This window comes from Juglans regia, chromosome 12 (genome assembly GCF_001411555.2).
Source record: "Juglans regia cultivar Chandler chromosome 12, Walnut 2.0, whole genome shotgun sequence".
NCBI lineage: Eukaryota > Viridiplantae > Streptophyta > Magnoliopsida > Fagales > Juglandaceae > Juglans > Juglans regia.
The window spans coordinates 28,280,243-28,295,765 of record NC_049912.1 but is presented as its reverse complement, the minus strand read 5'-3'; the positions used below and the strand labels follow the sequence as shown (position 1 = coordinate 28,295,765).

The following is a 15,523-nucleotide window of genomic DNA, read 5'->3' as shown; positions in this document are numbered from 1 at the left end:
GCAGTAAGCGGTAAGATGGAGGGGACGGAGCAGCATTTGATTTACCCCTTTTATTAGCACCAAGGAGTAAGGAGAACGCATGTGCATGTAATCACTCGGTCCAATCGCTGATTGCCGATGAGAGAAGCAGGCAATCTGTCTTCGTCACCAAACAACCTCTAAAATCCAAATCTCTTAGAAAAATACGAGAAACAGGAAGAAGAGGGAGGAGTGGAACTTTGGAGAATATACCAGAGTCCAGAGAGGAGGATTTGGAGGAACGATGGATGTGCCGAGCTCATGGGACGCCCTTCGCAAACAGGTCCGATTTGTTCTCCTCCTTTAATCATTCTCTTTAATTCTACTTGATTGATGGGAAATATATAATAAGGAAGTTCGGAACTCTGCGAGTATAGATGTTTAAACTTAGATTGTTTTGTTTGGTTTGTCCTTCGGTTTGTCGGCAGCGGGAATTGGAGTTTCTACTGAGTGGAAAATTGAATGTCTGAGATCAGCTCGTGATTCCTTATTTTTTGCTTCAATTATCGCCATACCTATAATAAAAGAAATTTCTGCATCTCCCTCCTTTGGGAACTTTTCCATTTTCCTGGTCATTTGTAAAAACTTGGGATATTTTTTTTTTCTCCACGGATGGCACTGACATTTTATCATCAACTTATCATACATATAAAAAGCTTAGGTAAAGATGGCCTTTTCCTTGCCTAAATTTAATCTCTGATCCTAATTGTTGCTATCATTGGCCATATAAACATATCTATATGTATGGGCCTTAACCTCTCAAATATTGGAAAAGAAGGTAGATCGACAAATAAATGAAGAATTTCTTGCTATAATTACATTGTCTACCAACCTCTTCGACCCAATTTCTCTTTGCTGATTTAGCTCCTGTCTCATTTTAAGCTTGAACAAACAATTTAGCATATAGATCTCAGATGATAGGACCGCATAATTCTAAGAACGTATATGCCGATTAATATTTTTGCATGTACTGAGCAGGGCATTCATCATGGGTTGTACTGTGCGCGTTTTATTTTTCTTAAATTCTTGCTATGTGGTAAATGTAATTTTTTCAGTGAGTATTTCATCTGTCTGTGATTGCAGGCTCGGAAGCTTGAAGCTCAGTTGGATGAACAAATGAATTCATATCGTAAGGTGGTTTCTACAAAGGGCATGGCAAAAACTGATACTTCAGAGAATGATTTTGAATCTGGGATAGACCGACTGTTAAAACAGCTCCAGCAGGTAAATTCGCAGATGCAAGCTTGGGTATCATCAGGGGGATCAGAAATGGTTTCTCACACCTTGACTAGGCACCAAGAGATTCTGCAAGATCTTACTCAGGTAGTGTGGCTTCTCAATCAATGTTTACTTCATTTTTCAGAAAGAATTAGAATCAAACTTCATAGTATGGTCCTTCTGCCTCTGTGTAAGAGGTCTCGAAGATGTTTTGCATTACTACAGAAGAGGTATATAAGCCTGTTAGGCCATTGTCACTTATGTCTCATGAGCTCTTGCACCTTTCAATTCTTTTGAAAATTTATGACTTTGACTTGGGTCGAAGAAATGTGAATAACAAATATTTGTTCTTGCCTCTCTCTCTCTCAACTCCTAGGACCTGCTTTACCTTTTTTACAGTGTTGTAATACATGTATCTATCCTTGCCCTGCTTCACAATTCTCATTCCTCTTAAGAAAACTTTGTTTTTGAGCTTGGCCTCATGCTATGTAGGAGCCAGTGAAGCAGCTTGTCTAGTTCCTTTATTCTTCTGCTTCATCTTCTTGTGTAAATATTCTCCATCACTTCTACTTACTTTTTTTTTGCTGTGAGTTATAGTGCGTAATTCACTTAGATTGAACCTATCAGACACCAACTCCTTGTAGACATTATTGAAGTGCAGGAGTTTTATCGTCTCTGCTCAAGCCTCAGAGCTAAGAAAGAACATGCTTCACTCCTTGAGGATTTTAGAGAGTTCGATTGCTCAAGATTAGACTTGGAAGACAGTGTTGGCTCTGCTGAGCAAGCCCTCCTAAAAGAGCATGCATCTATTAGCCGAAGTACAGGACAGGTACTGCTGAGTACAGTGGTACCCCTTCTTATTCTTTGTGTGTGTGTGTGTCCTCTATTAGATGCATTTTTTAAGTTCTAGATGAAGTTGGACACTTAGATTTAATCAGTTGTATAATTTAGGAGTTTCTTTGAGAATGAGGAACTAACAAAGGAGCAACCACGTTACATGATATATTGATTGTTTTAGAAATACTAACTATTGCATGCAAACCTTCCTTCTCTTTCTTTCGATGCTTCAATTTGTGCCTGAATATATATATATATATATATTTTATAGGTATATATATATATGCTGTTACCTTTTAGAATTAATGATTGCATTATTTTGAATCCATTTCAGACTTCAGCACTGCACCTTATGCATGGTGGACGAGCCTTGGGATTTATAATGAAACAATTTTATAATGAAATGGTTTGCTCCCATTGTTTTTGCCTATGCTTGTAAGGGAATGTGGAACTGATCTGGCAATCCAGGCCCTAGTCTCGGTGATTCAGTTCTGACAGAATCTTTTGCAAGACATTTTTGGTGTGTTTGGATGCATGGATTTGGGGAGGAGCATTTGGACTGGGTCTTTAAAATCAAATCCCTTATTTGGATCATTTTTAAAATTTGGATTTGGGTTTGCACCAAAGCCAAACAAGCTTTTAAAACTTTTCATAATCTTGGATTTGAAATTATGGTTAATATGAAATCCAAATCCTAATTCAAATATAAATCCGAATTCTTCCAATGTGGCAGGTGTAGGATGGATTGATTTCTACATAAAGTTCTATTTAGGATCAACTTGCCTTGTGGCTTTTTTTATCGTAACGATATATCTTCTAAATTTTTCTTGTTTTAGATGAAATGGAATTGTCAGTCTGATTGCTTCAGTAACACTATTTATTTCTCTGTTTTTAGAATTGTTACATGTATGTATTCATCTCACATCCGATGTTTAGTATTATGTTTTAGTAAGTTTAGTATTTGTTACTGGTCATTAGGGATACTTTATTATGGGCTAGGTGTTCTCTCTTGTATACACCCAGTGTACTTGGTTACACCTAGTGACATTAATAAATTTTTACGTATAAAAAAAATTGTTTTAGTAAGTTTGAGTTCTAATTAACCTAGGAATATATGTTCTTGTCTTGTCAAAGATGAGATGGAATGGTCACGTCATTACTTTTTTAGTGTTCTCTGTTTTTTTCTTTTTTGTGACAAATTTTTTTTTTTGTAAAAATTAAAATAATACCAAATGAGATATTTATGCATGTTTAGAATAGTAAACACATCATAAGTCAGTAGTACACTTGGTAAAGTAGGAATCCCACAAAAATGTATCCATGCCATAAAAAGAGAACCTACACGTACTTGGTTCTTAGAACGTTTTGGAGTGGTTGAGCAAAGAGCTTGACTAGCCTAACTGTCATCCTTTTCTCCATGGCATCTGTGACCTGTTAAATAAAGGCATAAGTATTTCTCATTTGTCTTCTGATGTAATGAACTTCTTGTTGTCTGGGGTATAAATTAAAAAAAAAAGGGGGGGAGGGGGGGGTGGGATTTCTTGCTATTTTTGCTATTTTTCAAATATGCAGTCCTGGAACAAACTTTTTTTTCTAGTTTTGTCCTGGCTAGTACTTGCTCCAAGCTGATAACCAATTCCCATAGTCAAGATTTATTGTTTCATTATGCCCTTCTGAAAATCTTCTGTAAGAGGTGGCAATCTTAGTCTGGGAGCCTGACCTTGTAGCCCTGTGGTTCAGTGGTTGAATAAGACGAACTTGAGTTCAAGGTTGAGCATGAATCTAAGTCATCTGAAAAATTGGGTGGAGGATGAGGCTGTGGGTCCAAGACCCATTGAATATGTGTCTTTAAAAAAAAACTGTGGAAAAGAATAGAATGGGGCCTTGCTATTTTTCTAGGAAATTAAAATGGGACTGCTTTGTTATTACCAAACTTTGTGGTGTTTTAAGCTCATTGATGCTTGTCTATCAATTTTACCTATTTCTGTTATGTGGATTATATGTCATGGACAGATCACAAAAAAATTTGTAAAACGATTTTATTTTGGTGATTAGTTTTAATTAAGGGGAAGAAACAAATATGAAGAACTGTTAGTTTACAACTTCTGCCTTTTTACTGAATTACCTGCCCTTGCCATGCTTTAGATGGATACTGTGATTTCTCAAGCTCAAGCAACACTGGGTGCACTTGTCCTCCAACATTTGAGTTTTGGTGGCATCAACTCAAAGCTCAGCAATGTTAGCAGCCGTCTCCCAACGGTAAGTAGACTTTTGCTGATGGGGTTGTAGATACTTCTTGGAACTCATATAGGTGGGTTAGCCCTTTTTTTTGGAGTGCATGTGTTTTGTTTGGGAGGGCTGACATGATAGAACTCATTGAAGTGGCTCATGCATTGGAATTTACTTTTGTTATTTACATAGCGCATAAACTATGAAGAATGAATTAAGATTGACGAGATTGAGTAAATTGCACAAAAGTAAGGCCTACCACCATAGAAATTACACGAGTCAATAAGAAGCATTTTATCATGTGCGGGCAAATTTAAGGAGCTTATTTTCACAATCTGCAACGTAACAGGATGAGATCGTCTTATGGACAATTTGCAACATGTTAGATAATATTTTTTTATTGGATATTTGAATTCTTGATCAACCTCTGGCCAACAGCATGGCACACACCACGCTCAAGAAAAAAGAAAGTTTTAGACAGTTTGAACTTAGTTGTTAGATTGATATACTACTTTGACATGATGGTGCAGGTGAACAGTATTCTCTCCGCAATAAAGAGAAAAAAGTCTATGGAAACCATTATACTTTCGCTTGTTGCATCTGTATGCACATTTCTCATTTTTATCTACTGGTTGAGCAAATGAGGATGAGCATTAAAGTGTTTCATGTTTGTGGTGAAACCATTGTATTCTTTGATGCTCTATGTCCAGATGAGGGGAGCTGTCTTATGTTGTTGAGGCGACATTTTTTTAGGGTAGTGCATTATATATCTTGATTCGTATCTGTAAAAGAATGCAAATGTCCAGTAAAGTTCAATACTTTCTAGATTAGAGATGTTGACCAGTGTTACCACAGCTATCATAATGTTGTCATTAATTGTACCTTTCGTTCCTCTCTCCAAGAAGCTTGGTTCTTTGTTGACGATTGATCAATGAAATTTCCTCTCTCCGTAGTTAAGGGTGGGGGGCAAGATTGCACAATTGTACGTATAATAAGAATGAGAACTAAATATTGATATTAGTTTTCCAAGGCCGTTTTTATGAGGGATATGATTTATCACTGGAATCTTAAACTACAATGAAGGTTCTTTCTTTGCAAACATTTGACATAGACATTGTACATGTCAGAGATCAAGCAGCATCGAATTGTTCAAAGATCGAGATGGAAATTAGGTCAAAGAATCCAGCCGGAGATTTTCATATCATGATTACTACTCTACTGAAATGATGGTCTCAAATTCCAATTGCTTGTGAGAGAATGGAGAGCAGCCAAACCTAGCTAGGGAGACAAAACATGGAGAGATAATGAGTTCTGCCATGACTTTTGAAGCAGAGAAAAAGAGTCGAAATAATATAATTTGTCGTCTTTTTGAGTAGCAATCCATATATTTCTTATGTGGGTAAAGGCTGTGATGCAAATTCTATATAACTCTCTCTACAAACTACTTTCGAGACAGACAGGCCAAAAATAAATAAATAAATAAAACCACTTGATTTGGGTACAGACTGATTGGACAGAGCAAGCCTATGACGACTTACTTGCCTTCTAGATCTTCTTCATCCATCAATATCTCTTTTTGTGTTTCTCTGGTTCATGCAAAGAAGAACAAGGAAGAAAGGCTTACTTTGGGAACTTGATTTTAGGTCGTTCATATAAGAGTAATTCCGAGGCTTCATACATCAGCTTGTTCATCTAGTACTTGTCCACGTGCCTTCTTATCAACATGTAACGATGCTATATTTGACACACGGGAATGTGTCAGTGGGTGTTTGCCATAATGGTTATCAGGCTATTAGCTCACAGCCGAGAGAGAGAGAGAGAGTATCAATTCTCTGCTCTATGCCAACTCATATCACCCACAAAGTTTTGATCTAACTATGGAATTTGGGTACTAAAGAATTGAAGATCTCAATGATCTATGTCTCCATGAGCCAAATTACATTTTAAAAAAAAAAAAATGATTTAAAGATTATTCTCATCTTAAAAGTAATGCAGCGCGTCAACTTTGGGGAGCTCGCACATTCCAATCAGAAGAAAAAAAAAAAAGTGCTTTCGAATGTTGTCTTCTTCTTCTTTTTTATTTTTATTTTTGTTTTAATGCAATAAACTTGCTACATCCCTTCCGCCCTAAGAATTTCTGAAGTATGCCGACATAACTTATATACTTTTTCCTGGTCATTTTCCTTTCTTGTGAAGAAAAATAACATCACGAAAACACAAACAAAAGAGGCTTGTGGGATCGACAAATAATATGGTTCTCACTTATCCATCAAATGTCAAAGAATTACTTCCTAAGGCAACCTGATAGGTTTAAAATGAAGGGTGAAAGCTAAACTTTTGTTTTTTCTGGTTTGTGTTATATATATTGATGATTGGATATTGACTATAAATATATATATATATATATATATTATAACAGATTCTTATGATTATACTAAATTCAAGATTTAACAGGCTTATCTTAACACGGTTAGAATTCAAGACTTCTGCTCTTATACTATATGAAATTTTCACTTGTCTAAAAAACTTAAGTCGATAAAAAGAGATAGATTTAATTATTTGTATTATATTCTTAACAGTCTAACATACTATGAATTAGATCATGAGTAGATATTAAGTGTATTCTTACCTAAAATGGAAGACTTTGATATGAGACTTGAATCAACTAGATATAACACTTTGTGAATAATGTTCCCAATCCTTCTAGTGGCATGCGCGCGCGCGCACAGAGAGATCAGGGAGGGAAAATTGGCATTGGCTGCCTTCATATGAAAACAATCCTGATCACAAGCTTTTTTGAGATCGAAATAATTACCTTTGTTTAGTACTTGTGCACGATCGAAAAAAGTAAACGAGAAACTTGGTGTAAATTTTGAGATTGGGGAGTGCATTAATCAAGTCATGAGACCGATCGATCTAACAAAGTTCATTTTTCTTCCTACGTACAGTAAATCATTTGATTCAAATTCAAAATCCATTGTGGGGTTAAAAGAAAGGTGCGGTATAAAGTAAAGGAACAATATTTTTTCATGATCAACATATATAATTGGTGCAAAAAAATTTCAATAAATAAATAAAGGATGAAAGATACGTACTTATTTTACATCCCTCTGATAGTGAAGAAGCTGCATGGACGGACACAAACCAACCCCACTTCAAATAATCCCCACCAGATGATATATTTTCTTACTGTACTTAAATCATCATCTTCATCATCATCAGTCTGATCGATCTCTTAACCATCATAATTTCATAATATTAATGTTGCTATCTTCATGGTAATCAATCATCATTCTTGTAATTTACACGTACAAAGTTCCCCACACGGACTTACAATAATGTTGTGGAGGTGATCATGAACCCATATTGCCAGCTGTATTAATGCTATTTTTCTCACTAAAATGTGCATGGCAGACGCTATTTTAAGAGAAATGATAGTTGCAGTTATGAGTATACAATTGTCGCATAATCATTTTAAAAAAAATGAATAAAGATGATATTCATAAGAAAAAAAACTTAATTTTTTAATAGTGAACCTTATTATTTTTCAAAACGATTGCATAACACTTGCACATTTTATGACTGTATGTAACATTATTCCTGTTTTAAGCATTACAAATTAGAACCGCAAAAATAATATCAAGTACAATTAAGACGTCATATATATGTGTGTGTGTTCTATATCTATATATATATATATATTTATGATCGATAAGCCATTATTGAGGACAAGGACAGAATCGTTTCTGTGAAGATATTTCAAATCCTCCCAACCCTGTTGAAACTAATTTACAAAACCACATGACCTTTTTCTAAGACACGTCCATTCTACACATGCAAGGCCTACATAATTTCTGGAATCCAGAAAAAAGGCAGATTTATGGTACCTTGGATTTTCAGTCTTTACTATATCCAAAAGAGGGTAGACCCCAAAAGACAAGAAGTGTAAGGAGACGAGTGGGGAGAAGACAACAGAATTAGAATTAAAACCTGAATGGTATCAGCTCACATCAAAGGCTCGTGTCATTTCCAATATTAATAATAGTTATTTATTTCCTCAAAGCAATAGCGATTCCTAGGTTATATTATTAAGTAATACTACATATAATCATGAAATACGTAAATTCTATATAGTCATTTTAAAAAAGAGTAAAATCTATTATTAAAAAATTAATTTCTTTTCATATAAGTGTTATATTTATTTACTTTTTTTAAAATGACTATACCACACTTACACTCTCACGACTGCAAATATCATTTCTCTATATATTATTAAGACATTGCAACTGTAAGGCAGTGAAACGTCTTCCGTACGTCCTTCCACTGTACAGAACATACATCACTGCACCAATAAATACTTCATCCTTCTTTGCTTCTAAACTCAAAATTCATCACCCAAGAGGAAAACTTTCACGCACCATTTTCTCCATATGGACCTTCCAAGTACATTAACAGAATCACGTTCCTCTGAAACTTCAACCATCATCTCTGTTTCAGAGGCTCAATCATGCCCAAAACATGATCACTCACCCGAAATCCCACAGGAGGGAATCCAGCATGAACAAGAAGATCAAGAAAACCTGCCACTAGACTCGAATCCTGATCTTATATTGGATCTAAGCCTCTTCAGCAGCAAGGATTTCAATCATGGGTCGTCGAAGCCAGAACTCAATGATCTCGTCGATTCCGTCGATGTAAACTCATCGAGAAACTCTTCGGCCGCTGATCCTGATCGTCATCATCAGGGTAATTATGAAAACGAGCCCCGGGTTTTCTCATGCAACTATTGCCAAAGAAAATTCTATAGCTCACAGGCACTGGGAGGGCACCAAAATGCTCATAAACGAGAGCGGACACTAGCAAAAAGAAGTCAGAAAATAGGTGCAGCTTTTGGAAACCGATACCCTATCATGGCGTCTTTACCTTTGCATGGCTCTTTCAATAGGTCTCTTGGGATCCAGGTGCACTCCATCATTCATAAGCCATCCTACCAATCATCAACTGTTAGATCCCCTTATGATCTCTATGGCCAAAATGGGTGGTCAAGACAGCCTTTTGATCATCAACAGCCAGCCATTGGGCGGCTTGCAGCGGAGAGTTTGCACATGGGAGTAGCAGTACTGGCACCGTCGTCGGCTGAGACTGGTGGGGCTGCAAGACTCGATAGCAGTCGGAAGTTCTCTCCGGCCACTGAGGGAATTGGAGGGTTTTGGTGGGATAGTGTTGGTCTTTCTTCACTTAACAGCCATTGGAGGTCTAAACAAGATGAGTTGCAGAAGCTCGACTTGTCCCTTAAGCTCTAACCAGTTCTCTGTATCTCTATCTTGTTTTTTTTATCTTCCGGTTTTTTCCAAATTTAATTCTGTCTCCTTTTTCTTCATCGATTTTAAAAGTCATTTTGCCATTTATGTTTACGATCAACTTCTGTAAATGCATTTTGGCCACGAAACAAGAGATTTGGTAGCTACTTCCGCGCGCGTTGCAAATTTCATGACTTGAAATTACCCTCTATTTGGGTTTGACTGGACTTCGAACTTGGAACTTGGAACTATGAAGTTGCTTAATTCGTGATGAACAATAATCTTTGAAGTTACAATCCATTCTCTCTTTTTCGATGCTTTGCAGAGAAATCTGACAACACTCCACGAGTAAAAGCGGCTAATTAACATGCTTTAATTTTGGACGCAATTTCTTGATCAAGATATCAAATGTGATTTTTAAGAAAGATAGAGACATCAAACAACAGTATTTTTGGCATTATTTCTTGGCCGTTGAACATTTTATTTCACAGTGATACAGTAAAAGTAGTTGTTCTATCTATCCGTTGAACTATAGGACTCAATCCATGAATGAATGAAGGAATGAATACCCTTACCCATGCCATTTCAAAAACTGATCTAACTTGGATAATTAACTAATAATAATTACATGGGATTATTCAAATTTGAACTTTGGTGGGTGGCAAGTTGCAACCAGACGTATATAGTTCTGTACGTGAGACTATATCCTTCATTTCATTCAAGGTTCATCCATCTAATTATAGGTACGTGGGGGCATGGTCCAAGAAAATATGCACATGTTTGGAGGCTCATGATGATCATTTGTTATTGATACTACTTAACATGGCCCACCCAATTTATAATAATCGAACGGTTGTGATTTCTTTGGAGTGACAACTTCTTGGACCCACTTGCAGTTGAATCAATAGACCCATGCATATATATGTGAAAAATAAAGGACATAATTGATGACACTCAGCTATGCCTTCACATCAAATTAATAGTATATTACATTGCATTAAAATTTAAGGGTAAATCTTGATTGTCTTTTTCTTACCAAGAAGATCCATATATAGTCGATGGAGCCCACTTAATAATATTGATTTGTACAGCATAATATCATTCTAATCATAATGCAACAAAATCTCCTAGATTTAAGATGTTAAAGTAACGGAAATCTGGTTATATGACAGTTAATTATCATGGTAATCAAACACTAAGATGGGGCTGTGAAAGGATGACAGAAAAAAGTCGTATAGTCTTTGTCAATGAAAAATGGAAGTTCTGGTGTTTTTGCCACTTTGCTGTGAACCAGTTGGGCTGTCAATTTTTTTTGTGTTATACTGCCTTAGTCCTTACCTTATTTTGCATTGAAAAATCGTGCGCCCCTCCTTTTTGCCTTTGAATTAAGAAACAACTAAAAACACCAGTCAGAAAGAGACAATAGGAAGATGTGGAGCTTTCGTTTTTGCTGGAATTAGGTGGAAAAATTAGTGCTCTTCTCAGTTACAATCTTGTGATATTTAAAGAAAAATACTTTTGTTTTTTTTTTGTTTGTCGGCAATCATAATTTAGGTGCCGTTTGAATAGTGAGTTGAGATGAGATAAAAGTTGAATAAAATATTATTATAATATTATTTTTTAATATTATTGTTATTTTAAAATTTATAAAAATTGAATTATTTAATATATTTTATATAAAAATTTTATAAAATTATAATGATTAGATGAAATGAGATGACTTCTCAATCCAAACGGAGCACTAATTGTTGCGTTTGAATTTGGAACAGGCTACATTCATACTGCTTGGACAGCCTTTTTAAATGTTTTAATACAGTACGATAATATTGTAAGAAAAAAAAAAAAAAAACTATATCTGCATTTTTAATACAGGCAACATGGTCGATTAATATTGTGGGCCTTGAAAATCATAGTCGGACGAGAGGCAGCAGAACCTGATGCAGACCAGCCAACATGCTCAAAATAAAGAGGATGCCTAATTTCATCACAAAACAAACATCAAACACGATTCTAGCATACATGAGTTTACATTTAAGGCCTTTCCTCAGGAGCGAAACTAACTACAAAGGTTGGCTGTCAGTTAGCAGCGAGCAGCTGTCTAGCTGAGGGGTCTCATTTTGTAATCAAAACAGAGTATTTCAAATCCAACAAGATTTATTAGAAAGGCAATGCTCCCAAGTATAAGGGAACTCAAGTTAATCTTTAACCCATCACTTCAAAGAGTTTTTAGTAGTCATAAACATAAAGGCATAGCAAAAGAATCAAGTAATTTCTTCCATGGTGACGAAATTGTTACTCAAATGACTCCTGCATGAAGCTTAGCAGACATCTCGACAAAATTGTTTATGCTAGCACCGTAGCAGGTCCCTCATTAGTGGCTGCCAAAAGCAACATATTACATTGAAATTTCCATGGGAAAACGCACATATGACCCAAGGAGCAATCTCATCCACAGCATTGCAAAACCAATCACAAATCACTTCACTTGCTTTTCAATGAACGATTTCACAGTTCCCATCCATCTAATAAACTCAGTTTTATCTTTGTTCTTCATGTATTGATGTACGAAAACAGCAAGTTCATCATTTATACCCCTTGCTTCCAAAAATTTGTAAAGCGAGTCTTGCAACTCATCATCCAATTCCCTGTAAAGTTGTAAGCAACCAAGCACAAAAAAACCACATAATCAGACCAAAATTCTATAACCCAACCTTAGGGTGATGTGAAAACAAAGTAAAATAATATCTGATTCGGTGCTATATGGCAGTGTTCTGGTCTGCATACAGTTGAAATTTATTTTCCTAGTACTCACGCTATGTTCTATTCAATTAAAAGGACACATTGTTCTACTGGCTCCAGTAATTCAAAATACCACACTGACTTCAGGTCCTTAATATCAAAAGAAAACAAACAAGAAAAAAGTCAACATACTTGAATTCAGGCCCCACATAAGGCTGAGCTGGCATCTTATCACCACGGCGTATAAAAAGCCTGTTAATCTCTATACTATCTGGCCAAGCCGAGCACGTGATCTCCAAGACATCAACATCTTTGCATTTACTGATATTGACAATCAAGGTAATGTGAAGTTGGACTTCATCCCCAGTGCCACCACCTGATTTCGCAGTAGGAATGGCTCCATCAAACATGGTGACTTCCACTTTAATGTCTTCATCTCCAATTTTTCTTTTCAATCTAATCCACTGCTCTCCAGGCCGGGAATCAACTGTGAATGAATCAAATTTTGCAACAGGCTGTAGCATGAGAACATAATTAAGTATTAAAGCCAAAAACCAATGACTCTATTTAATCAAGTGAAACTACTTAGGAAAAAAATCTCGAGAAACTAAGAAGAAAATACATATGAAAAATTCTTTAACTACCTGTTTTGCTAGTAAAAACACCTAGGAAACTGAAAAATAGCACAAAATCATGACCATACTCATTCTTTTTCGCTTTCAGAAAACATAACTAATAGAACTATGGGAATAATATTGTATATAGGCTCATATAGGCAAGAGATTTTGATTAGTGCCAGTCCCGTTAATTCAAGTAAAATCTCATCAACCAACCAAAGCACAGGCTTCATTAAAACCTTCCAAAGAACAAGTATCGCCTCTTAAGCTCTATTTGATAGGAAAGGAGATTCAAGGTTGTCCTCAAGTGGCGGCAGTGTGGAAGATGATCACGTTGTGCATTATGTGGTGTATTTGGTCGAAAAGGAATGAGCGATGCTTTGAAGATAGAGAACGGACATTGGTGGAGCTTCAGAAATTTTTTTGTACACGTTATTGTTTTGGTTTTCAACCATTGTGCTTAATTGAAACAATGCTCACGATTTCTTGTCTTCCATCTATTCCCAGAATGTATTTAGGTGTTCTTCTGCATACTTTTTGTGTACACAGATTATGGCTATATCATTAGTATCAATAAAATTTACCTCTTACTTATAAATAATAATAATAATAATAATAATAATAAAAGCTCTATTTGATTGCTGAAAAGTAATTAAGAGAACATTAAATAAAAAAGAGACTGTTACGGTTATGCGGTTTAAAAATCTAGTAAGCAACAATTCAGGAAAAAATTGAAGGATTTTCATTTACTAAACGTGAATAGAAGAAATATTCAGTTAAAATCAATTCGAAATTTAATCCCAGAGAACCAATCAAGCCCTCTAGGTCTCAGACACCAAAAATTAATACTTAATTTAAAAAAAAAATAACATTTACTTCTTTTACATATTCGCCGCAACAAAAAAATTCTTGTACTTTTTATGGGGACCCATTTGCTTTCTAAACCAAAAGACTCACAACAATCAGGGAAAAAAAAAAAAAAACCTGGGTGGGAGGGGAGCGTTCGAGCTCGTATTGGATCTCGTTGCGGAGGAGTCTGAGAATGTTTTCTTCGAAGGCCAATTTGCGCATTTCGGTGATGTAAGTTCTATGTTGGGTTTGAAGTAGAGAGTTTCCAATAGTTTTGAGAAGGGGTTCTTGTGGTAGTGGCTGAAGACGGCAGATTAGAAGGGCCCCGGAAGAAGAAGAAGAAGAAGAAGAAAGGGTTTTTCTAAAAAAGGGTCGGATTAGACGTGCCATTGAAAGACTTCTTATTGTTGTTGTGGCAAAGTGAAGTGAAATGCAAGGGTGGGAGAGAGAAAGTTCACAGGTTAGGGTTTAAGCAGAGTATATTGGGGGTTTTGCTGTACAGAAGAAGCGAAGAACCGTTAAATTTTATGCACCCGCGTACGTATTATTTATTTATTATATATGTTACAATAATAAAGCCTATTATCATTTAATTAATATATAATTTTTTATTTTTTAAATAAATATATTACAATAAAATAACAAAAACATGTAATGTATAATATATTAATGCATATAGAATTTCTCGTTATTTATTTATATAAACTTTTCTTGTTCTCAATAAATTAACAGTTTTGTATAAGTAGGTCAAAGTTGAGGTCAATAACCAGCTACGTTTTGGTGGCCAAAATGTCAAACCATTTGACATTTTGGGTTGGTCGGATGCCATGCAATGGGCTCAAGCCTCAATACCGATTGCTTGCAAACATCTTGGGTTATTTGTTTGAAATCACCCAAACAAATAAGGAGAGGGCTGAGGAGGTTGAACTGCCAACAAGTTTCAACTTTGATTCAGCCCAACCTGCTTTGTCTTGAGAAGGCCTCGTTTGAATGTAAAAATTTATCACATCATCTCATCATTATAATTTTTTTAAATTTTTATATAAAATATAATAAATAATTCAATTTTTTTAAATTTTAAAATAATAATAATATTAAAAACTTATATTCTAATAATATTTTATTCAACTCATTTAAAACTATCTCTTCTTATCTCAGTATCCAAAACAGCCATAAACCGATCCCTTTTATTCATGTCCAAACTTTTAAAGAATCTTGAGAAGCCCCTCCCTTATTTTTGGGTGTTGCGAATCTGATATTATTGCAATTTGCAGGGAAGCAGCAGGAACTGATTGCTGATCCACTTAGCCCAAACCTGGTCTCAGTCCCACAAACTCTTTGTTTATCAACGTTCTGATGTACTGTTGGTGTCGGTGGTCGTCGTAACATCCTTCTTTCTCACTACTATCTTTCTAGTTTTTTTACTGCATTTTTGACACCTTGTTTCCTAGTTTTCAACCACAATTTCCTTTACAGCTTGGCCTCCCTCCTCAAGCATATCCAGTCTGATTTTCATCTCAACGGTTGGATGTTAAAGGGTGAACAAATTGCAAAACGAGTTTAGACTACTCGTTAGAATTTTGTGTCAAGTCAATATCAAATTAACGAAACGAATTGCATACAAAAAAATTAATTATGACATCCTAGCCTCTCAATTAATTGCTGATATCTTATTACCCTTGAAAACATTGACAACTGATATTATAGACGTATTTT

At 35.6% G+C, this 15,523-nt stretch overlaps 3 protein-coding genes across 4 annotated transcripts; 2 read left to right on the top strand and 1 right to left on the bottom strand.

The window, feature by feature from the left end:
* The first annotated feature begins 47 nt into the window (after nucleotides 1–47).
* On the top strand, nucleotides 48–5,223 carry LOC109012076 (Golgi SNAP receptor complex member 1-1-like). 2 transcript variants are annotated; one of them, XM_018993534.2, is made up of 5 exons: nucleotides 49–301; nucleotides 1,102–1,341; nucleotides 1,898–2,065; nucleotides 4,219–4,332; nucleotides 4,833–5,223. In XM_018993534.2, the coding sequence occupies exons 1-5, from the start codon at nucleotides 263–265 to the stop codon at nucleotides 4,944–4,946; spliced, it is 675 nt and encodes a 224-aa protein (XP_018849079.2). In that variant the 5' UTR covers nucleotides 49–262; the 3' UTR covers nucleotides 4,947–5,223. The 2 variants fall into 2 exon arrangements, with proteins under 2 accessions (XP_035539113.1, XP_018849079.2); XM_035683220.1 differs by lacking the exons at nucleotides 4,219–4,332; nucleotides 4,833–5,223 and adding an exon at nucleotides 2,408–3,589 and having other exon boundaries at nucleotides 48–301.
* Nucleotides 5,224–8,709: 3,486 nt separating this feature from the next.
* LOC109012080 (zinc finger protein 1-like) lies at nucleotides 8,710–9,737 on the top strand. Its single transcript, XM_018993543.2, has one exon. It carries the CDS (start codon nucleotides 8,733–8,735, stop codon nucleotides 9,603–9,605), a length of 873 nt encoding a protein of 290 aa, XP_018849088.1. The 5' UTR covers nucleotides 8,710–8,732; the 3' UTR covers nucleotides 9,606–9,737.
* A 2,022-nt stretch (nucleotides 9,738–11,759) lies between these two features.
* On the bottom strand, nucleotides 11,760–14,314 carry LOC109012074 (uncharacterized protein At2g39795, mitochondrial-like). Its single transcript, XM_018993527.2, has 3 exons — nucleotides 13,943–14,314; nucleotides 12,534–12,856; nucleotides 11,760–12,247 (listed from the first exon to the last, which is right to left on the bottom strand). Exons 1-3 carry the CDS (start codon nucleotides 14,195–14,197, stop codon nucleotides 12,079–12,081), a joined length of 747 nt encoding a protein of 248 aa, XP_018849072.1. The 5' UTR covers nucleotides 14,198–14,314; the 3' UTR covers nucleotides 11,760–12,078.
* Between the last annotated feature and the right edge of the window lie 1,209 nt (nucleotides 14,315–15,523).